Below are 25,615 nucleotides of genomic sequence, written 5' to 3' on the forward strand. Positions count from 1 at the left end.
TTTAAACGTCTGACATTTATGGTTAAGGAGGTAAAGGGCACAACTCCATCGGCTTAATTTCTATATAATGGACTTATATAGTATAATATAGTACTTTGTGAATCTCCATGAGGCATTCATTTAAAGCGACATGTTTTGCAAGGAAGTACATTTAATCCCAATATTCACTCTCCTTTTAGCTCTAATTTGGTCTCCACCATCTCCTTAAGCAGATGTTATTTAGTATACAGAGGCATACAGCCTTTCACTAAAAACACTGGATACAAAATATTGATTACAGCTAAATATACAATATACATTTTCCTGAATACAAGCAAGAGGCAAATGACACAACACTGAGCATGTTCATCCAGCATTTCTTTATCCCTCATTCTACTTTCCCCCTTTCATCCATCTCCATCCATCTTGCACCCTTCTCCATGTGAAGGCTGTGATTTGCATTCATAACATGCTTAGTGCTGTTGTAGCTGATGTGTGACACCTGTCCTCTGAGGGAGGAGCTTTTTTTATCACATCAATCGTCCTTATTGGTATGGAAACCATGTCTAATCCCCAGTAGGTACACAGACTAATGTATTAAACATACAGTCATTGATTACAGATGGCAAGCCAACATCTTAGAGGACCCCCCCTCAAACAAAATCCCATTTCAAACCTCTGGCTGCCATTTTGTATTTTGAACAATTTACTATATTCCTAATGTAGGTTTACCATATGTTTGGAAAGAACTTAATTGGCAAGAAAAACAAGATATATTCACAATCAAATGTCACTATTATATAATAATGTTACTGTCTGTGTTTAAAAGCCACCGAAGCTAACAATACAGCAAGCTAGTAGCTAAGACGATGCAGGAAATCCAGAGGCACATTGACTGGGGACAAAGATAAAGCCACTGGGAATATGTACATTTATCTCAAACATATGAAAAGTTATTTATACAATTAAAATGACAATATATTTACTAATTAGGTATTTAAAACGTCCATGGCCTCCTATACTCTGAAAATGTCACACCATTCGAGGGCAGCAATGTTTAACTGCATATATATATGGAACGAATACCATGGCACTATCAAATATTCCAACCCAGTCTCACAAAAAAACGTGTAATATCTACGTTGATCCAGAGGGCAAGACATACTATGTTCACAAGTAACCCTCTCAAAACGTGACATGGCTACAAGTGAAGATGGCATTATTTGTATGTGTGTATCTCTCCAAAAAATACAGATGATTTGTCCACCAAGGTCATCTCTGATCCTCATCTAACAGCCATATCAAATCTGCAGGGAAAGCTGTCTGGGAACACATTCATAAAAACACGCCAGTAGTTACACACACACACACAGCCCAAGTTAGCAAGTGTGTATTGGATTTTTCCCCCAGTCAGATTTTCTTCATAGATTTTTTTAAAGGTTAGATTTACACCGTGACTGCTGCCATGCCATACATACAGAGATCAATTCATAACGCTACTCAGTCAGTATTTACATGACTGAATGGTCATTACTGTATGTGAAACCTGAAACTTCATTAACAAGTATTCATAGATGTTAACAAATGGTGGAAGAAAGGCATGTGACTACAGACAGACCCATGAAATGTTTTACATACTTAAAGCAAAAGTTAAAAAAAGATAACCCTTTTTAGCCTAAGTATACAATAAATTGGGTTCTTGACCTTGCTATTGTATTTTCCTTTCAGATTACAGTTCCACTAAACTATTGATAGAGTCTATTGTTTTGTTTCTCTTTGACCTTCACAATCTGCCATTGTCCAGCACTTTCCGTTAGCTAGAGTCGGCAGAATGTACATGGAGAGGACATTAGTGTGAAATCACACACACACACACACACACACTGAATTCTTAGTATTCTCTGGGCGACTGCAATCAGCTTCACAGTGTCCTCAAGACGTCAGACAGACCTGAGAAACCATGAAAGGTTCCTTTTACACACTGCAGTCCATTGTCATTAGGCACACTGAAAACACAGGAATATGTGTAAAAGTGCACGATACAATCCACGTGGGTTGTCTTAAATTAGAAGTGGAAGTGTTCAGTATTATAGTAAAACATAAATACGATACTTATAGCAGGTGAAAAGCAGTGGAAAAAAATAAGCTAGTGTCATTAGAGCTGCAACTAATGATTATTTCCTGATTGATAAAATGTCAGTGAGTACTGTGGACACTTTTGATAACGTTTTACCGTAGGTCAAAGTTACGTGTTCAGATGCCTTGTTGTGTCAGAGTAACAATCCAAGACCCAAAGATGTTGAATGATATAAATAAGCCAAGTAACAAATCCATACACTCGAGGGACTGAAATCATGAATGTTGAACCAGCTCAGTGATTAATACTATGTACCACGTATACTCCCAGATGCCATTAACTTGGCTCGATTATGAAAAAACATAAGCAGATCTTATGATCAGACCCAACATTATACTTAAAGACAGCTTTGGAATGCTAATGTCAAATCAATAACAGATACACAGTCCCTGATAACAAGTGTGCTCAAGGTAACAATAGGGTGAAAGGGGCATTTCTGGCTCAAATTATTAATCAATGACCAAAATAGTTGCAGGTTAATTGTCTGTAATTTATTTGTAGAATAGTTTATCTATTTTTGTTTACATTAATTGCCACTTTATTATATTTGGTGGTGTATCCATTTTGGTTTTGAAAGGACAAGTTACAATTCTATGAATATATGACACACTTGTGGGTAAATAAATGTGTACAGATTATGATAAATGAAGTATATTGTATAAAATATATTTGTTATTACTCTATTATCTTCCAGTTTTGTCATACATGTGTTCTATACAAAGACAACAAAAGACTTGTATGAGGATATGAGTAAACAAAGACTGATCCTGGCCTTGACTAAAGATCCTTAATTAGAACAAACATCTATGTTGCTAAATCTGTCCCCAGGCGCAGTTTAAAGACTATCCTATGTTTGTCCCAAATATATATCCTACTAAGAGGATTTCCATCTGTCCTGAGAACAGAAGGAGACTTGATTTCACCTTTCATATTCCTCTCCGCAGTCTGGATGGAAGCCCTTGTGTCTAAAGTTATTGCAAAAATGATTACATTTCTTTTATCGCATGAAACCAGGCTTGAAACAAACCTTCTTTAATATCAAAGTCTAAATTCTTCATAGCTAGACGTCTTCTGTATCGATCCCTAATACATCTCTGCTTTTGAAGGTCAGGATAATAGAGCATGCATCCAATCTGAATCCTATCATTGTATATAAAAAGATAACAATACACAGGTAGAAGAAGCTGCCATGTAGCAAGAAAACAAGTCTTTTATCTCACCAGGGTAAGAGTAAAGGTGGTAAGAATAGCAAGGAGACTCAAGGTCAAATATGTTATTCATTTCAATTCAATTCAAAACCTTTATTTATCCAGATGAAATCCCATTGAGATCATTGATCTCTTTTTCAAGGGAGACCTGCAGCAGTAGGTTCCACATGAAGACATCAAAACATAAACAACAGAACAACAAAAGGACATAAGGAGAACATCTATTAAGGAGATGTTGCCTGCGCCGGCGGGACTGAGCTGAGCTGGGTGGGGGGGGGGGCTTCATCACATGCAGGACCGCTCAGCCACTGCTCAGGAAATGATGTTTCCTTGGACTGAGAGTTCTCTGATTGTTTCTATATTTAGGGAATTCCTGGGGATCAAAGAGGCAAAGATCTGGGGAATGTATGTGCACAATAATAACCCCCAGCATCGATTGTATACCTCAGATTGACGGAGATAAGTCATTGTTTGTGTTAAACTGTATCAAAGGTGAGTCTCTTCAACCTCGAGTAAACTGTGTAGGAGGCTGGATGACGTGAGTAGTTCTGTGCCTCGGAAAGCCAGGATGGAAACTAATAAAACAGATGGTTCAAAGGAGAAATGGGTCCTGTTTTGGTAGTTTTGGCAGCCCCATATCATTAGGAATTGTGCTGATATTGGACAATTCTGTTCCATACCATTATATCCAACTTTTAGTGCCAAAACAGGAAGTTGTTGTGCCAGATACACAGCATGGTGGAATACTGTATAAGCTACTTTCATGCATCAGATTAGGGTTTTCTCTCTAAGATAAACATTTATATAAACTGTAACCGTAGCCTTTCCCTAACCTTAACCAAGGTACATTGCCATAACCAAGATTATCCACTTATCTCAGTAGCCCATCACAGATATTGCAGAAGGAGTGACTGAATATAATTCTGGGTTGTACACCTATGTTGATGTGGATGATGTCAATACCTGACCCGAGTTGTTATAAATTGGAAAAAACCATTAAAGTTTGCCTTAATATGAGGATTTGTTTCTGTGGAGTGGATTTGTTTGCCAAGCCAAAATGTCAACATCAGCATTCTGGTTATATAGGGTCTAAATATAGTGCTTGGAAACAGCTGCATTCAGACTCAACCAGCTGACAGTGGGTGTGCAGATGTGTGAAAGCTGAAAATTGTAACATTCAGCATGTGTGTTTGCACGACACTGTTTCCCAGTGTCCGCAACAACGGGCGATCTCCGCTAATGAACAATCTGCTCGCTGAGGTGTGACCAAAGGCATTGTGATGGGAGCCACACAGTGGACTACTGATGCAGTGAGAGAGAGAGGGAGAGAGAGAGAGAGGGAGAGAGAGAGAGAGTGGGAGGGAGGGAGGGAGGGAGAGAGGGAGACTGGAACTCAATTCCACACAGACGAACGTACACTGGCTCAGTGAGACGGTCTCCTCTGCAGGACACACACACACACAGCTGGCTCTGGATTGTGATTCTTATTCCCTTCATCTGCAGGTACGTTTCATCTGTCTCTCTGCATGTGTGTGTTAATCAGCTGCTCTGCATCTACGGTAGGAATATATGGGGTCTGACTCCAATATGCACGCTGTCACACGCTGAGAAACACACTATAGCTGCAGCTATAGGTAAACCCACTGACACACACTTACATATTTCCTTTCAAACATGTAATGAGGCTTGTGGTTGATCTAAATGCATTGATGCACATTTGAAAACAGGGATCAGAGGGAATCTATTGGCAAAAATGTAATGTGTACATTGGATGTTGTATATGTTAAATATGACATCTGGATAACCCTGATTGATACACATCTGTCATTTTCACGTTATTCCTATTGGATTATGTAATCATATCCATCCATGTTAGCATAAGGATGTACGGAATGTTTTGATGTCAGCAAAACAGTCAAATGCTCTTGCAGGCATGGGTTGTTTATGTGTGTGTGTGTCTGTTTATGTGTGTGTGTGTGACTGGCCATTTGCATGCGAGTGCAGCACACTCCCACAAGCGGAACAGCGGAGCCCAAAAGGTGCTGAAATCCCAGGGATTAGCAAGACGTCTTTGGCTTCAGCTGTCACCATGGCAAAGGCAGCCGGTGGAACGCCTGTGTTTGAGAGCGTCTTTTGTAATCAGGCATTCATAAGCTATAGGGCTAACACAAGCATTAGCTCGCCACTATTAATGTCATTCTAAAGCATAAATGGGAATATGTTTGATCAGTGCTCAAAGTGGGGATTTAAAGAGGTGGAGTATATGAGGCATGGAAAGTGTGAGGAGAGCCAACCTGAACCAAGGAAAAGGAAAAATTGAGAGAATCAACAAGTTTTTGACCACACTGTTGATGTTACTGGAGGAGTTTTGCATGTGGAAATGGGATTTATAAGAGTGCATGTAAGAGAATCAAAGAAGATTAGAATAGAAAGGCATTAATCTTGTTCGTAAATAGCATGACTCAGGATGTTTGGTTGGAAAGCTTACCTGTTGGAGTCGTGCCCGTGATGATGCTTATTTGACCAGAGGTGTCTATTCTTGGACACAAGAGCAGCAATCATTACCAGGGGACTATTGACTGAAGCTGGCTGCATCATGTCTGTGTGGGGGTCTGTTACAACGCAGTGAGGGTATGAGAGAGAAACCACTTGGAAATGGTGCCAAAAAAGGAATAACAGTTCACTTCGATGGGGAATGATGTAGCACAAACAGCAGTGAGAGAAATGTTACCAAGACAGATATAAGAGTGCAAGATCCTCCTAAAGATGTTCAAAACGGTTGATCTATTCCTTTAAAATGTGCGAAACAACACATTTCTGCTCTTGTTTTTAGACAAACTAGCCAGTGGAAATGTAATATCGCAAAATATGGAGGCCAATAATACGAGGGATTCATTTTATATTACAGTATTGATATTGTGTGTAATATCTTGAATCAATCTTTATTGATATAAATAGTGTAGTGTTATCAGTAACAATGAAGTTAATGACCTGTTAAATGATTACTGGTACTGAAAGAAAACAAATAAGGTTGCAGTTCTGTTTTTGAGGACATTTATTATCTTAAATTCATGTTTTTTTTCTTGGTGGTTTCTGCCCTGGCCGTATTGACGCCTACATGGATTGATAGATGGATAGTCCGACACTTGGCCGCTGTATTAAGCTCTTTAACACTTCATAAAGCCCTTCAAATGTACTGCTTTACGCACAAATAAATCCCTGCCGGCTTAAAGCGGCCAGTCAGATTGAATTCCTGCAATATTGACATCCGTGCGTAGCGTCAAAGTCAGGAGAGGACAACAGGAACAAAACGTTGACTCCTTAGATGGGAGATAGCATTGAGATGTTAAGGAGCTGCAATCCAACAGCACGTGGGAGGATGTAAATACAAGTGCACCTACAGATTACCATAGGAATAATTCTAGAGTGAGAACTAGTGCTTGTAAATATGTACGCCCACACAGAGCATTCAGAAAACTGTCTCCCCAAACAGCAGCCATTTGCAGGGAGGTAAATTACTCCATTATCCTGGACGGTGCCATTGATTCACACGCTTATAGCTAGTTTGTTAAGTAGTGATGACATGGTCACACCGTCAATCCGTCTCCATTTCAATCACTCAGGAGCGACACTCTTATTCAGTCCTACACCTTTCCGTTTCTCTCCTTTTCCATTCTCAGACAATCCCATTTTCATCTTTCTCTCTCGTTAGATTGACTACAGTGGCCTTAATATGCTCTCACAGGGGCTTGTAACTCTGCCCTCAGACTCATTTAGAAAAGAGGATTTTCCATAGAGAATTATGTTACAGCAGGTGGGAGGCTGATTGAGAACAAGATGGCTGATGGTCCTCGGAGAAGTGAGAGAGTGGGGGCTTCTCACAAACCCACACACACACAGACTCAATTGGAAGGCAGGAGTCTGTTTACAGAGTTAATGAAAGAGGCTCTGGCAACAAACTAAAATGAGCATTAGGGAGACTGCAGCAGAGTTGACTCTCCTTGACGACCGATGCCTCGACTGCATGTCAATATGGAGTCTTTGTCTCTCTTTCTCTCCTCTATTGCCCTTGTCTTTTGCTCTCTGCCCTTCTCTCCACGACAGTGTCTTTGTCAGAAGCAGCCAAACAAACGCCAGTGAAATAATAGAGGAGGACTTGTAAATTCCCAACAGACACTTTTTATAGTTCCTTTCCACTTGCTCTGTTGCCTGTCAAACCAGACGATGCTTCAACCAGGAGGCTTGTTTTTGATGTGGTGACGAGGGGTGTCAAGGAAGTTAAGGGCCCAATCAGGAATGAGAGTAAATCACAAGCTGTGGTGTGGTATTTCCATTAATAAGTGGCTAGCACTGTACATAGTGTGTTAGCTTCACTGCTAGTAATGTTGTCAATTAGTGCAGTTCTAATGGAGTTCATGTAGTGGGATATACAGTAGCTAATGGTAGAACACCCTTCAAAAGTGATATATGCACATTATTATTAATTTAAGGATATTCTTAATAGATCATTATAATGCTATGATCAATAGTTGGATTACATTCTAACAACTTGAGGAGGATAATCTTTGATAAAGTGCCAAGATAAGATGAGTCAGCCCTCACCAAAATAACAAAATAACTTGAATCTAATTAAAAAAAGTAATAAAAAGCAATGTAAATGCTTATGTTAGTGGAAAGAATGGGATCGATACATCCTAAAACTGTTGTTGAAAATGAAATTTCCTGAACTTGTAAAAGTGATACTGGAGTGAAATGTGAGAATATTAGCAAGACAAAACTATTCCCTCTGTTTAAATAATTGATCCGTTCAGATCAACAAAAAGGCAATCAAGGATAAAAGATAATTTCCCCCAAGCTTCAAAACTAATTATAATGTTTCTATAAATAAACTTGGTTACTGAACAAGACATCTTTCCCTTTTGCTTTAAAGGCAGCTTTTAATAGTTTATTGGCCATTATGTAAGCAATCATAAGTAGCTGGCAACATGTCTTGAAAAAGGGAACGAAGTGTGCATGTGTGGGTGTGTGTACCTTCCACAGATCAGTACATGTGGGCGAACCAGTACACATGCTCTAACATGCAGAGTCAGATCTAAATTCATTTACAATCATATCTCCGCACGCATCAAATGTGACCAAGTGCGGGCTGGTTGGTGCAAGCTTGAGGTCGGAGTTATCTAAAAACAACCTTACTTCATTGGAAGCTGGTTTTCATGTTGTTTAGTCAAAATGCCAAAACTGGTGAGTGTGTGGGAAGCTTTACGTTTGACCGCCCACAGTCTTTATATCTCAGCATCTGACTGTGCAATGGCTAGTTTCATCCTTCCAGGTGGGAACAGAGGGGGAGATGGCAGGCAAAGATTCTGCAAGCAAGAGTCTCTGATGGTAGGGACTGATTGATCTTGTTGACGGATACAACATAAAAAGCTATAACTTAGAGGAAGATAGAGAGAACTGGCGTGGACTAGGTCATAAATGTTCAGAGAAGAACAGAAGATGGAAAGTGTAAAATGACAGTCATAAAGAGCATTAGAGCATGATAGAGAAGCAGGAGAGAACGTCACTCTGATGGCAGATTTCAGTGAATATTGATGGTTTTTTGCCCTCCCACACAAACAGAGCTTTCCCTCCGCTTTAAAGAACAAATAAATCCGAGATTGAAAGAGAACAAGGCCAGAGCTGGGGGTTGGGGTGGAGGGTGGGGGGGTGTAAGTACAGCTAAGGCATACAGGTTGTTGTTCTCACAGGGGAAATTCCTTTGGTGCTCCAGTCTTTTCACTGAGGCAACAGACTAGTGACTTTGAACCTCTCTGAGCTCCACAAAAGAAAAAGAGGTCCCCTCTTTTCTTATGTTGGCAACCCGGACCCTAATTCTTTACTAACCTCCCCCCCCTACCCTACACACACATTATTTCTTGACCACTCCTCACTGAATACTATACATTAAGATGGTAGTCCTTTAAGTTTCAGTCTTCTAATTGGTCAGTCCTTGTAGCCGCCCAAACACAGCAAGACAGCATGACATAAATACTGACCCCCACATAACGGGACACCACTAATTGTGGGGTGTCTATAATACCAAAGTCTTGTTGTGATTTGTGGAGGGTAAGATATTGTTTTAGCTTGTTAACTTAGGCAGCGTGTGATGGCTGGCATAGTTTCTATACTTGATTTACTTCAGCTGAGAAAGCAGGTCGCAGTTTTCATCAACTCAAATTTAGCTGCCTGAGAGTGGATAAAGTGTGTCACTAAGTGTCCTGTGTGTTCTTGTCTTTTAGGCCATTTTGCCGGAGAGCCAGCCAAACCCGCCTCAGGGAGCAGGGGAATGGAGAACACCATGTGACCGGTCCGTGCGCCACTGTCGCCAGCATGCTTCGCCTCCTCCGGACCTTGGCTTTTTGCTTCTGGTGTTTTTTGCTACTTCACAAGCAGGCTGTGGCTGACGAAGAGGGCCTTTGGGGACCAACGGCATCAAGAAAAGACCCACCTGTTAAAAAAACAAGCTCCTACTGGTGGACCCCATCTCTGCCAAAGCTTCCTTCGATTCCCTCACTACCCAAACTACCCTCACTATCCTCACTACCCTCACTACCCTTCCATATTCCTTACTTATCCGGGAGCAGGGACAGTGAGGATGAGGCTGCTGCGCTGACCACAACCGCCAAAAGTCTGACAGAACCAATCGATCCCTCGCAAGACAACTCGGGTTCAGGCGAAGGGAGAATTCTTGAATCCTCTGATCCACCCATCACTTCCACTCAGGGGTTCCTAACTAGCGTGACACAGATAAGAACGGACTCACTTCCCACAGGGACATCAGATTCTCCACACAGCAGCATAGCGCAGAGCCACAATGACACTCTTGTTTCAGACTCCTACTCTCCCACAAGCAGTTCTATCAGAAACACTCTGTTCACCAACAGTCCCACCAGCACAAGCACTCCTGGACAAAATGCAACACATACCCACCCACCGAGGGGCACCCCACCAGCAGCAGGGCCCAGCATGGGTGCCACTACACAACACCTCCCAGAGGAACACACTGATAAAGAGGAGGCGGAAGATTTTACAGAGAAGATATATTTGACGATAGCACCAGAAACCACAGTACCTACTGTGTTGACATGGGCAGAAGTACAAACCACAACAACAACCCCAGGCATAGTGGAGACCACACTGACCAGCACACACTCTCTGAGGCATATCACTCCCGCTACATCCTCAGAAACCACGTTTGTCAGAAAACCACTAGACTCCACTGTTGGTGTTACCCTCCGTGCTGGAGAGGCCACGATGACAGAAACTCTACCCACCCAAAGTGAGGCTTACCTGGGCTTCTCTGAGACCAGGTCGGGGCCCACTGAGGACCAGCCGGGGGTAATCACCACTGCCAATGGGATCGATGACAAATTAGTGCCAGAATCCATAACAAGCACAACCCAGAGCCAAAGGGTTAACTTCTCAACAGCAGGAGGTAAGCAAAGTTAAACAAATCAATGGAGGCTGGATTGACTCTATAGATGTGATCAATCATTGGAAGGCAGGTTTTAGGTGTTCAATAGCTGGCTGTCAAAAGGCTACTAGCAGTTTGGTTCGATCAGTGACATTTCTGACATGGTGAGTGGTCAAAGGGCCGACATCAGCATGAATCTAGATCTTCTTGAAACCCTGTGAAATTACTGAGTCTAGAATCAACATTTACATGATTGTAAACAATGATTATGTGTTGGAATTTCTGTTTGCGTTGCTTGGACAGAGATTCTTAAAGGTAGAGTTTGATATGTGTTATTACTAGGAGGAGGATTTATTGGATGGATATTTGCTTAGGCTACTAATCCTGTGGGAAAACAATTTTAGCAACATAACGGCTTTCAGGAATGGAAGTTAATCCACAACATAGCAATCAAAACCATCAAAATGCATTCATCTTTTATTATATTTCCAATTCTTGCTTCCCACATACTTTGAAGTATTTATTAAAATAGTTTCCATGGCATCAAAGCCTGTTGTGCAAGGCTTCTTTGAGTGATGTGTTATTGTTCACTTAGTACAATTATTAGTGAGTCATTTGTACCGAACTGTTAACTATGAATTTAACAGTGTATGATGAGTTTTAAAGCCACAAATCCAATCCAACATTAAAACCATTACTTTAGTGAATGGAAGGAGAGGGTATTGGATTGAAATACCGCTCAATGGGGGTTTTGTTCCTCACAGAGGAGGAAAATGGGAAGATGATGATCTAAAATAGCTTCTGGTAGCCAGTAGGTTCCAGGAGTCTTTGACACGACATTGAGGCAGTACCTCTTTCTTCACGGCCCATCCCCCAGCACTGGTGGCAGTCTGGTGTCTGTATGCCTAATGAGCCTTCAGAGGAAGGGCCTCCTCCAGGTACAAACGCATCTATCATGTAGGGTCAAAGGTCAGGCAGGAAAATGATGAGTCGATTATTCTAAGCCTGAGAGATTGTGTCCATATGATAAAAGCATGATTGTTTGGAGGATGTTTACACAGAGTAGTGTCTGCAATATGTAGGGCATATTGATATTTTCTGGGTGCCTATAAATTAGCTTTTGCCACCAAATGGTCCATTTATATCAGTTCATATACATATGATCAAATCCAACAGATAGTGCCTATACAAGTACAGAAACCATAGTGCAAAAACAATAACGGACCAATACAATTCTATTAAATGAACAAGTGATCACCAAGTTTGCCATTCAAAATAAAAAACTATTATTTTCCAGTTGTAAACCCAAAACGGAATCACATATTTTCAAAGCCTATTTGTCAATATTTTAAACAACGCTTAGCTTATTGCTAGAAAATATATCTTGGTATGATCGATTTAGTAGTTCATCTGGAGCCTTCAATCATATGACAATATCTTTCTCTGCGGACAAAGTCCCTTACTCATATGCGATACGATAAAAAGCTTGAGAACAGCTAGAAAATATACATTGATGTAAGATCGTCAATTTGTGTTTCAGAGGTCAACTTTAAGACATCCGCTTTTAGAGATTTATAGATAGCGATCTATTCTTCACAATAAGTAAAGTAACATTAACAGTTCATTTGCTTTAAAAAAAAACAGGTTGGAGGGGAATCTTTTCTCCCAGTGCTGGAATGCAAGCTTTTGAGATCTCCCACTCGGCTTTACGCTGATTGTTTTAAAACTTGTGATGTTTAGTCTACCCAGTGTTGTGTCTGCACTTGTTTTCAGCTGTGCATCGTGTGGTGGCATACAGGAAAGACAAGGGGTTGGGGCTGGGTGGGGGTGGGGGGGGCTGCTGTGGCCGTGTATCAGTATTCCAAGCGCACACTCAGCGAAATCACCTCCTCTCCAGTGGGACCATCGGCTCGCCAGTCGCTGTTCATGGATGCTGAACATGCTTCTCGCCATTTAGTCTAGTCCCTCCCCGTTCCCCTCATCTGCTATTTTTTGCCTCTGTACAAACACACATCCCTGTCACTTGTTTCCCAAGGACAGATGGCTATGGCTGCTCTGAAGGGTGAAAATGTCCTGACAGGGATCTGGGAAGCTTCTAGTCAGCCATGTAGAAATGAAACCCATTAAAAAATATGGTGCATTTACACATCGTAGTAGTCTGCTTGGTGTGGTTTTTGGCTGGACTCTTACAGTGTTTAAACACTCCCACCTTGCCAAAGGACATAGGAGGAGACGATTATGAAAATGAAAGCGTGGCACCCCTGCATTACCATACATTATCCCAAAGTGAGCATTCTGTATGTGTGCTGTGATGTATTTTAAGCTGCACAGGGTGAATCACTCCCCTGCTGGAGGTGTGGAACATCTTCATCACACAAACGGGTTTTCATTGATCGAGAGGGTGTTCACCATGTGACGATGCCCTTGAGAATGCTGTCAGGTATCTAAAAAAAAAGAAAACAGCTCTGCATCGGTTTCAAATCCTCCACTAAAGGACATCTGATAGCAAGGGCAATCATGAGAGAGAGCAGAAACACAACACAGAGGCTGTTGTGATGTGGGGGCTGAACATGTAGGCTTTCTAAACCCTCGCAGAAAGCCACTGCTGTAAATTCTCTTCCAAAAAGCTTTCCTTTCTCCTGCTCCTTCTTTCCCCTCCTCCCACCCTTTTCATTACTGTATGTCGCACTAATAAGCAGCAGCCTCAACACACTCCATTAATACGTGCAAGGATGAATTGACCGGAGAGATACCAAAAACCTAAAGCACAGCCATTGATAGATAAATTGATTAAGGAAATGGATTTGCATGGAGATGCACGTGACATGAATATCTGATGCCCCAGTATGGAATTTACATGGAAAAATGGCATTAATGCTAATAGAAAGCTGGGGTGACTTTATATTATGTTAATATTCTCATAATGACTCCTTTAGCCGAGTCCATGAGTTATACAAATCTGGACGGATTTGGCCTGTTTGTTTTTCGGATTTCACATACAAATACGCAATTATAGAACAATAGGGATTATTTTTCACCTCTATTCATACTGATTTTTAAAGTCAGAGGGTGTAATGCAGTTTGAATATCCTGTATACCCCCTAGTAACTATCCTAGAACTGAACCAAATTAGCAACAGCATGATGACATTTTGTGCAAGTAGATTTTGGATGAGTCCTAATCATGTTTCTTCATCTGATTATGCGCTTCCGACTCTCTAATGTACCGCTATCCAAGCCTTTCCTCTTCTGTGTTATCACTCTAAGCTCAGGGTGTTTGCTACAGAGCCGCGCACTCTTCACAAACTCACTCGGGGCTTACTGTACGCAGATAAAGAAGAGTGTAATGGATTCCATCGTCTTCTATTGTTCCTTATTTCTGGAAGCAAAAGATAATGAGGAGCCTCTGAAAATGTAAACACTATGAATAACTACCGTGGTTAAAGGGCCTTCATTACTTCAACAATGTTGCCCACTGTGGGTGCCACTTTAAATTATAGTTTGGCAATAAGTGCGATTGAAACCTAAATTAAAAAAATAGGAACAACAGACAGAACGTGATACTCTAAGGTCATGAAGGCCATATGAAATGACGTGGTAGTTAAACTAAATCAGTAAAATGACAATTCAGCACATGTGTAATGATGAGCTGTTCAGCAAAACCTCTCTCATCTCTTTTTGCTTTTATTTACTCTGTCAGCAGGGTCTCTGTAAATAGCCAGTCATCAGAAATGTTGCTTGTGATGTGCTAAAGAGTTGATTTCCATCCATGAGTGAGTGAGCTCAGTTACTAAGTTTTGACAAACATTATCGTCTTCCAACAATGAATCAACTGAATAGCGTGATCTTGGCTTTTGTGTATATTGTGATTTGTGCGTTCTTGTGTGCAGCAAACACTGGGACTCATTCCTTAAAGGTCCCCTATTATACTATTTTTTAACAATAAATTATAGGTCTCAGATATATACAAAAAATGTCTCTTAGGTGTTTGGCTCGAAATAACAAACAGATCATTGTAGCATGCCATAATCCCCTCTGTTTCAGCCCTGTTTCTAAAGTGCAGATTCTGTATCTGTAGCTTTAAATGCAAATGAGCTGCTGCTGGCCCCGCCCCTTTGTTAAGTTATTGGTTTAAAAAAAACAACAATGGTGCTCTAGGAGGAGATTCAGGTGATAAAGTGGGCGGGTGTTACCTTGGTTGGTTATTGGCTAATGGATGCACAACTCAAAAAAGACATCACAAAGTGTCCAGAATCTGATCAGCTTATTTTCAGACTGGTTTTTATGTAGATGGATCAGGACAAAAAGAGAGAGAATCTTTGTTCCTGGAACTTTCCAAATCTCTTAACACAGAGGGGACACACATTTATGTATAAAATACATGAAAAAGTGGATTTTGCATTAGGTGACCTTTAAGAAAATGATGCTCAAACTGGTCAAAAACTCCACAGGGCACCTTTACAATTTTCAAACGAATACGAAAAGTTCTGCAAACAAACAAAACTCAAACTAGACAATCTAACTTACATTTCTTATATTTTGATATATTGTATCTGGCTCAAAATATAATATATAAAAATAATGGTTTTTCGTGAAATAAACTGTGCAGGTGTGTAGACTTCCAGCTGTTTGGAAGAGACTCTGATTTGAAAACTGTTATAAGCTAGCACTGTACCTGCTGTCCCAGGCTTCATCACTGAGTCAGCTCTTCCCATCAGATTTACTCACTGAACATCTCATCGTATCCAACATTCATTTATAACTGTTGTAAAACACACAAAGGCTGTACAGAGTGCTGTCTGTGAACATATATTTAGCGAGGGAACCAAAGGGGAAAAGAGAGAGTCTTTTAGCCATTACTTTATGATTCTATCTGTCTCTCTCTGTGATCTTTACGAGGCAGGTCTGGGATCTGGATTTGTGATGGAGCAGGACGTACACACACACACACACACACACACACACACACACACACACACACACACACACACACACACACACACACACACACACACACACACACAAACATGCACGCACACATCAGGATGTCAATGTAATTAGACTACAGAGGGCCAGACTACTGTGCTATGGATGACTGGCTACAACTAAGTGGGCAATAGGCCGATCCATTTGACAGAACTGGGTTAAGAAATGTAGTCCTTCCGTGTTCTGCGGTGTGAAATCTCAGACTTGCTGTGAGCAGAGAACGTAGAGGGTTTACATTTTCTTTTGGCAAACTGAAATTTGCTAATCCGCTTTAGGACTACTTAGAGCTACAGTAGTGTGTCCTTTAAATAGCACAGGCTTCGAGATCGCTCATAGGTTAAATTGCATTTGTTTTCCCAGAGCTGCCAGGCAAGAAGGATAAGGAGGATGAGGAAGGTGTGGTTCCTTCAGCAGACTGGGATGGTGACACAACATTGGCAGACGTTTCCACGCCATACGCTAAGCTGCTAACAACTTCCCCGCCACAAAGCACAGGTGAGCGAACAAATCCCCTGAGATGTAAACAAAGACTTAATCCAAAATGTGTTTGCACTGCCATACTGTTAGGAGGCAGTGGTACAAAGACTGCAGGCTGTTTGTTTTATAGGCTGTCCTGTAGATGTTTCAATATCTGTCAATCTGTCAGAGGACTGAAAGAAACAATTACCCTGCATCTTTTGCCTGAAGCCACTAATTACTTCCAACGGGAGGAGAAAACTGCTCATTCAAGCTGTGAGATCCCCTGAGAACAGAAGAGATAGGGAACTATGCCCACAAAAATGTATTTTCCATGAATAATCATTGATCTGGTGACAATAGCTGACTGAAAAAAGTAAAAAAGTATTGATTTAGCGCTGGCCAATGACAGTAGAGAGCTTCAAAATGAAGAGTTGCTGCAATAGTCAGTTTCAATAAATAAAGTATAATTTATTCTGTTTTGGAATCTATTCATTATGGCAGGGTGACAAATTGATCTTATTATAGATGTGTGATTTATTACTGGGTTAGAGATCAAACATACATAAACATTAGGCTGAAATATTATTATATATCCAGACAAAATCATGGAAAGATTCAATATTTTCATTAGTGAGTGCATTTTCAGCCACCTGGAAGTTGTACTACAGTAAGCCTGTAAAACGTCTTAGAAACATATAGTTCCACTTTCATAAATAGCTCACTAATTTACTACGATAAAAAAAAGTGTTCTAATTTAAGTAAACAGGGCATTTGTTAGGGACTATTTTCAGGAGCGGAGTGATATATGACTTGCACTCTTGTTGATGTATTGTATGTTGGATTGGCTCAAAAGAAACTGTTGTTATTATTTCTGGGCAACAATAATTGGAGGTCTACCCTAACTCCCCTTTGCTCTAATTACACAAAAAGGTTCTCATAATCCCACTGGAAAAATGTGGTATGCTCTCAAATGTCAAATCCCATGTAGATTAGTCCATCATAATGAATTTGACTTCCACTCAACTATGTTTATTAAAATATCTACTTTCAGCCTAGTTCGCAGGAGCAGATGTAACCCACATTACGTTGCCCAGAATAGCAGATGTAATCAAGTGACTTTCAAAAATAGACCTGTCAAATGTGCCACTCGCTAATGACGGGGCGCTACGGGGCTCTGGGTGCTTCACAAGTGAGTGAGTGAAACAATAATGTTAGCAGTCAGCCATTTCAATGTGTCCTGCCTGAAGCTAATATCTGTTGTTGATAACATTAAAGGTGGGGTAGGTAAGTTTGAGAAACCGGCTCGAGATACACTTTTTGTTATATTCCATGGAATGCTCTTAACATCCCGATAGCAATGAATATCTTAAGTGCTTTGACAAAAAATCCATAAAAAAATGTCATCTGTGGAAGCCGTAGTGCTGTAAAAAGCACGACCAATCATTTTAGCCGGCCCGGGTAAAATAACTGGATGGCCTACCTGCCTGTCAGCCTTCCATCGGGGCACAAACTTATCTCGTGCCCTCATTGGTCATGTGCACGTTCGTGTGTGTTGGAGGAGGGGCTCTATAAGGAAGTGGCAGATTTTCTCAGGTTGTGTATTTTCAAATTCTAGCGATCTCGAGCCAGTTTCTCAAACTTACCTACCCTACCTTTAAGCACATGACCAAATGTACAGTTATCCTACCACCCTCCCATTTGGCATAACAGACCAAAAGCAGGTGATTCAGCTTTTACTCAAAGAGTTAAGAAAGCAGATGAACCCCCAACCTCATGTGTCCAAACCCACACAACTGGCTCCTACTCAGTATTCATGAACTTCTTCATTAGCTCCTACTAAATAGCTTTTTCTAATGTGAGCCAAATTGAAAATGAAGGCAATCGGTTAAAACCTACATGTGGCTCTCAGTTTCACTCCGCAGAATCAACACGCAGCCAATTAAAAATGAGTGCGTGAGGTTGTTACCAATTTAACATCAGAAGAATCCTTCACCTTTATTACCTCGGCTGGTCTACTGATTAAGGTTCCTTACATGAGACCTTTTGAAAATGACTAGCATCTGGTTGTGTAATGTGTGCATGCTCGCTTTCAGATGTATCTTTTATATCGTGTGCTGTTGAGCTGTAATTATTGAGTAAATCACCTTAAGACAGCTCTAGGATCTTCTTTAGATCTATCCCGACTAATATATCAAATGTTCATCGTAATCTTTACTTATTAGCTGCAGCCCTTATGAAAGAAGGACTAAAAGTGAAATATTGCCATGTTGATCATATGAAACCTTGATGTATGATGTAGAGCCATGCTATTGTAGACTAGCTTGCCAGGGATGGCAACCCCGAGAGTAGGTCTTTCAACCACAAACAATTGCATGGGTTCACACAAAATGCTAATGATACTAGCTTCAAGACACGCATTGCAATTTCTTTATGCGCCGTAATCATCTCAAAATGTGATTTCTCCAAAACTGTAGTTTAAGACCAAATACTTTAAAATGACTTATTACCTTTCTATCATTCTTGGCTGTACTCTGTGTTTTGTGGTACTTTCTGTTAGCATGCACTATAAACACTATACCTGCTAAACATCCCCCTTAAATGCTAACGCTATCATGGCTCAACGTACTGTTTTTACTAGATGCAGCTTCACTCTCTTTTAACTCTGCTTTTGGTCTACCATCCTAACTGCTGAGGGAAATACCTGGTTATTTATCTGCTAAACGCACCACTATGTTCACTAGCCACATTTGCTAATTGTCTGCCATTTGTTGCTGATAAGGTAAGATAGACTCAGTGGAACTAAGATTCCAAGCCTTAAAAGATAACATTTAGACTTTTTTACGAGTTCAAATGACATCTCAGTTTGTCCTCAGGCACTTTGCTTTCAGGCTGTGTTTCTCCTGTAATGTGTGCGCTATCCCTCGCATGGGATACTTGTTACCACAGGAATGTGTCAGATGACCGAGCAGCATGCAGTGGAACGTAACACTCTGATCCGCGTACTGTAGTGACCACATACCAAACCCCGTCCAGGCTGCTCGGCCAGCCCCGCATGCTCAGATGTGACATTTATCGACATGAGCGAGGCAACAAAACTTGGCACTAATTCAATACCCGTCACGTTTTCCACTTGGCCAGGCTGGCTTGCAAATCATCACTATCGCCCTGGAAAGTAAACAAACAGACGAATGAGTCAACCACTGAACCCATCCTACTTTATCAGTGGCCCCCACATTCGCAGTCCTCTCAGCTGTGTGTTTGTGTTACACCTCAGCCCCATTTCCCACACTGCAGCTGTCTGTTTTGATGGGATGACATTGTCAGTGCACTCATACAGTGCAGGTTTATTTGAGCACTGACATATTTAATGCCCTCATTTAAAGCTGCTAATGTCATAACTTTCAACAAGCTTAAAAATAGCTTCTAATTTTCTCAACATGACACCGGAGTATCACTGACATGGCTTTCAGGCAGTCTGTATGAAGTCAATATGCAGTGGCCACATTATTACATCAGTGAGTAAAACGTGCTGTTATCAATGATTCATCTATTGGTTAGTGGCCATACAAGCGGCAAGGCACTAGGTATGACAATGTCGGTCAGTGATGGATTTGAAATATCTTCTGGATAGATTATGACTAAATTGGACATTCATGCTCACCAGATGAATAACTTTGGTGATCCCCTGCTTTCCTGCTAGTGCTAATGTGATGTTGACATTTGGAGTTTGTCCTTACATTTCCATAGCTATATTATAAAATATATATTATACATATTGATACATATATGTCAATATTAATGTTGGCATTGTCAAAAACATGTTACCATGCTGGCATTAGCATTTAGCTTGAACAGAATTAGGGATCTGCTAGCATAGCTTTAGACTGAAAGATCATTATGACAATGATACACAAGCAAGCTATCTCAAAAGCATTTCACTGTTGCTAATGATTATTCAGCAGGGTTCAATTAAAAAAACAGCCCATCAATGCATAACCAAAGAAACTCAAAAACTCATCCATCCTTGTTTCTTCATTTAGCTTCCAACGACAGCTCAGGATGTTTAAAATATATCTGCTGTGCTGCTACAGTTTAAGACCCATCAGCAGCTGGAAGTGAATTTATCAAGCTTGATGTTTTTATCACAACCTGGGAGAGTGACTCAGCTCAGATGGTTAGGAGACGAATGAGGGAAACATTATAAAGGCTTTCTTACTGTATCAACAGGCAGACAGCAGACAATGCCAGTGCTAAAGCTAATGCTAAAGCACTTGTCAAAATCATCTTCCCCTCTTCAGGATCTGTGGCCGGAAAAGAGCAATGCTTTGTTCACTTGGGTACTTGAGTATAGCAAATGTCAACATTGAACAGGCATGCAAACGCACCGGTAGACACTCCGATATGAGTGCACACAGACACAAATGTACAAGAAACAATTACATGAAACAAAAGTGAAGGGGCTTTATGTTGTTTGAATCATTTACAGTGATGTAAAGTGCTTAAAGCAGGCACCAACCATTTCGCCCCCCTCCCTATAGAACTGCAAAACTACACATGTTAGATTTAATGGATGCAGCAGCTGCCATCGTTTGATCTATAGAATTGGAGGAAAAAGCAGCAAAAGCAGAATAACTAAAGCATGAGAAGAGACTTCATCAGGGCAGTCTACAAGAGTGAAAAACTGTCCGTGCTTAAAAATAACAAACCCACCTATGGGAGTTTTCCCTTTTGAGGCGGCTGTTCAAGGGAAATCATAAACAAAAGAGCAAATTAGGGAACCCGGATAGGGTGGGATGGGAAATACAAGAATATATCTCAGAAAAGTACATTAAAGGACAGAGGAGAAAGACTTAAAACAAAACTCTAAACCACAGAGATCCCACTTTCAGATTTATTTAGGAAATGAATTAGACATCCTCAATCTATACATCAAGATTAAGGGGTTTCTGCGGTGCTGATGTCTGCACATTTAAGTTCTTTAACTGGCACATAACGTTACCACTGGATATAATCTATTCCCCAGGCATTGCGGGACATATTTATACCCCTTGAAAACCCTAAGAGCTGAAGAAATGTCTTTATCTCATACACATTACAGCAAAATACGTATTAATGTACAATCTGCCTGCTGTGTGATTTACTGTGCTGTCAGTTTATCAAGTTCATTTGTCCCCATCTCTTTGGTACATAGCATCTGGCTCTTTATGGAGAAGTGATTGCCTCTGATCTGCAGCAAAATGACTGATGAGCCTGTGTAGGTGCAGATGAAGGATGTAAAGTTAGAATCTGCATTTCATTGCCTTTTTGAAAAGAGCCATTATTAGACATATTCTTTTCAGTAGTTAAAAGAAATCTTGTTTGTGTTGACGGTGATGTTTTATGGAAAAGAACAAGGGCTATGATGTGAAACTCAGTGTAAGGAGACTAGGAGGCTACATTGTTTTGCTCTTTTTGCCCATCTGTGAAGCATTATGCTGTGTGAAGTGACTTGTGCTATATCCTATGCAAGTCGTCCTCCAGTAATTGAACTACAAAAACAAGTACGGCTCAGATGAGCTTCGCAGGCGTCTCTTTAATGTTCACGCAAACACATATTCACATGGTTACCCCTTAATTTCCAAAGCTAAACCATTTCCTTTGCAGTGCAACAACATGTCTAACACAATCATAATTAGCTGTACGCATGGAAACTCCAGATGGCTGACGTAATGCAAGAGAAACAAGCTCTGTGGTTCTGAGTGGGCTGTTCTCTTACACACTCACACACACAGTTTGAAGTTGCCTTTCTACAAGCCTCTAAACAGGATTAGCACATTAGGAGGAAAGCACACTTTCACCATCTTGGATCTGAGCCAACTTGTTCTCTGACTAAGATAGTTTGAATGTTGATTAAATGCTTCTGTGTAATCTCATGAGTGGACGATTAAAATGCTTTTAAGTGAATTAAATGATGTAGATGTTTTAAGCTGCTAGCATTTTGAAGATTTGGGATTTCTCTATATAATTACTCATTCAAGTATTACATGTGCTTATCCATCCAGCTATTTAAAAGTCATTTGATAAATACATTTCTACTTTATTTTTCCCTAGAAACTCCAACTATTACTCTGGACACGGAAGACTGGATGTCCAACGAGGGGTACAGTGACACCACCCTTCTTCCAGACTGCAATCAAGAGCGCTCCGGGATCTGCAACCTCTCCGACTGGGACTTCACAACCTCCTCGGACATCAAACCAACACAAAACACCACTGTCACCAACCAAACTGACGAACCCTTCCTGATCCCAGCTCCACCAATGTTGGTGCCGCTGTACACCGACTGGAACAGTGCCATGGCAGCTTGGGGCCTGGCCTGGGATGTGCATGTTTACGGTGCTGGCTGCATCTTTGCAATGCTAACGCTGGCCTGTGCACTCAATCTGCTCTGCTTGCCACTACGATGCCCATCCGGATGTGGTTACTTTGCCCTGGTTAGCTTGTTTCTACTAGCTGCTGGTTGCACAAGATCTTTCTCGCTCCTTTACGATGCCTATGGCCACCAGGACCGCCTACCCTCCACAGAGGCGTCACTAATACTCTACGAAGCACCGTTTCCCTGTTTAACAGCGGCCTTCGGTCTGGTTTTCCTTCTCCTATCCATGCGCTCGAGAATGCAGCTCTCGTACTCAGCTTTCCAGAGACCCTGTTTCCTGGCCTGCCTGGTTGTCCTGCACTTTGGTGCCGCATTTGGACCAGTGACCTTCCTGAAGTTCTACACTCAAAAGCCTCCCCATTGCCTCTTTCTTGCACTTATCTCCCGTGGAGCCTTTGTAGCACTGGCTTCATTTCTATCTGTTGCCTATTTTGTGTTCTACATCTACGTGCGGGCAGATTCGAAACACATCTACCACCTGAATAACACATCTCCAACGCCCGCTGAGCGCTACAACCGCTGCCCTTTTGCTGAGAGCCGGGACTGGAATCGTGCAGCTGTAACTGTCTGTATGTCAGCATTGTTTTGTTTAGCTTGTGCAGGACTGCAGTTATTTGCAATGCTCAATGCTATGGGTGTTGTAGGGGGAGAGGAGGTCTTTCACCCTTGGCCATGGTGGACTTTTCAGTTTAGCTGCAGACTGTGTGAGCTCGGGGTTTGTCTCACCTTGGCCTTGGTGGTTGCACAACCAGTCTACTGTTCTGACCACCTCCCAGCTGCCGGGAGCTGCTGGACTGAACTGTTGGCATCAAAGTCGCCCATCATGCCTGGGAGCTACCAGTGGACCCTGAGCCAGCAGGAGAAGCTTGCAATTGTCGATACCATGGGGCTTGGAGAGATAGAGAGCCTTCCTCTTTACACCCTGGTGGATGAGAGGCTTGGTAGCAGTATGAACGGCCTGGACCTTCTCTACCACAGCAACCGGGCCTTGGCCTACCGAGACCTGGACTTGGATTTGGACTTCAAGGGTTCAGGGACTCCTGCAAACGGAGGAGGCAGAGATCCCTCGGGTGGATCCTCGTTTACCAGTGACTCCACCACAGACCTGCGACCGCCTTCGCCAATCAACCTGCGTCGCAGCATAGACGAGGCACTTTTCAATGAGGCCCTCTTTCCTATGAGCCTCTTCAGCCCTACTCGCAGCAGTGATCTATCAATAAACAACCACTGTTCACTTCTAAGCAAAGGGCTTTGTGATCCTCTCTCAGCTGACCCTGGCCTTTATCGGACCACTTCCTGCGTGGAGATGCCTTCTCAACACTTGCCCTCTTGCGCCCAATCTCAAGGAGACACTCTCGTAGGTGCTCCACCATCTCCCTCCCTGTCCTCATCCACGAGCAGTTCCTCTCCTGAACGTTGGAGGGGCAGCTCATCCTCTTATTCCCCCTACCGTGAATCTTTCGGAGGCTCCTCGCTGGTCCTCTGCCCGAGCTCTGAGAGACATGCTCAGCAGATTCTGCAGCAAGGGGGTTTAGGCCACGGGGCATCCTCTGGCCACCAGGGCCACTCTGACCCACTGAGGCACTACCAAACACTCGGCGCTGCCTCACAGGAGAGCCTGGACCTGGACGTGTCGTCTGAGGCAGACCGATCCGTTCAAGAGGAGTTCATCAGTGTTTGCAGACAAATCGATTCTTACAGCATCTGCAGCGAGACTATCGATTTGTAAAAGGACAGTCTGGTCAAACGGGTTCCACAGAAGACTCACTAAGAAGGACTTTAGTAGGGTGACTGTAAAGGAAACCTATTTGGTAGTGCATGGTAGCTTTTCCATACGCCATAGACCAATAGCTGCCAAATTTACATTTTTGGATGTTTGATGAACTTTCTTATGTGGTCATTAGTGAATGTCTTTAAGGGTCTAAGTGCCAAGAATGTCAAAAGCCAAAAGGTAATTTGTAACTTTTTCATGTTTGATACAGTCAGAACAATAGTTACATTTACTGAGAGAAGATAAGAATTTATTTGTACAAATGTCTTTATTGCATTCCAACATTCCAATAGATAGTACTGTGACTAAAACTAAGCACTTATTAAACACTACTGAAGTCATATGCTTTCATATTAAGCTGAATATCATTGTCATTAAATCTAATGTTAAATAATTGGAATAAGAGTTACGTTTCTATAAATGCTCCGTACCAATATATGCTACATCTTATTTGCAGCTCTAATACAGCAGTGCCCTCTACTGGTAAAACCTACACCATGTTACCTTATCCTACATGTATCACTAATGGACTGTGCTTCTACATACACTGACAGCATCTTCTTTGGACCGGCTAACTAATTTATTTATGTTCAAACATAACTTTGCTCGGCACATTGTTTAATAAAGTTTGTTTTATAACATTTGGTTTATTTTCCTTAAGGTGCAGAGACATCCAGCAGTGTGACTGCAGCACATGTTCAATAAGCAGGGATGCAAACTCATCAGGTATGAAAAAGGTGACAAGGATCCGAGCCCCCCGACCCCACGGAATATCGGCTTTAAAATGAGGAATAACAGAGGATTTTAGCAGTCAGAACAACTAAAGCAGCAGTTAATAATAACAGAAACGCCAAAGAGTCACATCTAATAGAAATATATTTAAGCATTTATTTTAATTGTGGAGCAGTCAGTTTATAATTTTGGCAGGACTGTTGAGCATTTTGAAAATGTATTTTCATGCCTCTGTGCAAGGCTGTCTTTCTATCTTTATAGCCAGTGGTGTAAAGTAACTAAGTTCATAAACTCAAGTACTATACTTGGGTACAATTTTTAGATACTTGTACTTTATTTAAGTATTTCAATGTTTTGCTACTTTGTTCTTCTTCTCCTCTACAGTTCAGAGGTAAATGGTGTACTTTTACTCTACTACATGTATTGAATACCTTTAGTTACTTCACAGATGTGGATGAATGATGTGAAATATAATC

The 25,615-nt window shown here is 41.4% G+C and overlaps 1 protein-coding gene across 1 annotated transcript; it reads left to right on the forward strand.

Moving 5' to 3' along the window:
• Window positions 1-4,716: 4,716 nt before the first annotated feature.
• LOC117484897 (proline rich transmembrane protein 4) lies at window positions 4,717-25,048 on the forward strand. Its single transcript, XM_034133359.1, has 4 exons — window positions 4,717-4,827; window positions 9,603-10,798; window positions 16,123-16,257; window positions 22,312-25,048. Exons 2-4 carry the CDS (start codon window positions 9,694-9,696, stop codon window positions 24,363-24,365), a joined length of 3,294 nt encoding a protein of 1,097 aa, XP_033989250.1. The 5' UTR covers window positions 4,717-4,827; window positions 9,603-9,693; the 3' UTR covers window positions 24,366-25,048.
• The last annotated feature ends 567 nt before the right edge of the window (window positions 25,049-25,615 follow it).

This window comes from Trematomus bernacchii, unplaced genomic scaffold (genome assembly GCF_902827165.1).
Source record: "Trematomus bernacchii unplaced genomic scaffold, fTreBer1.1, whole genome shotgun sequence".
NCBI lineage: Eukaryota > Metazoa > Chordata > Actinopteri > Perciformes > Nototheniidae > Trematomus > Trematomus bernacchii.

Excerpts from the sequence above, each read along its gene's own strand:
- LOC117484897 (XM_034133359.1), top strand. The coding sequence starts at position 9,694 with ATGCTTCGCCTCCTCCGGACCTTGGCTTTTTGCTTCTGGTGTTTTTTG. Across the intron at positions 10,799-16,122 it reads TAACTTCTCAACAGCAGGAG|AGCTGCCAGGCAAGAAGGAT; the intron begins GTAAGCAAAGTT and ends TTGTTTTCCCAG. Across the intron at positions 16,258-22,311 it reads TTCCCCGCCACAAAGCACAG|AAACTCCAACTATTACTCTG; the intron begins GTGAGCGAACAA and ends ATTTTTCCCTAG.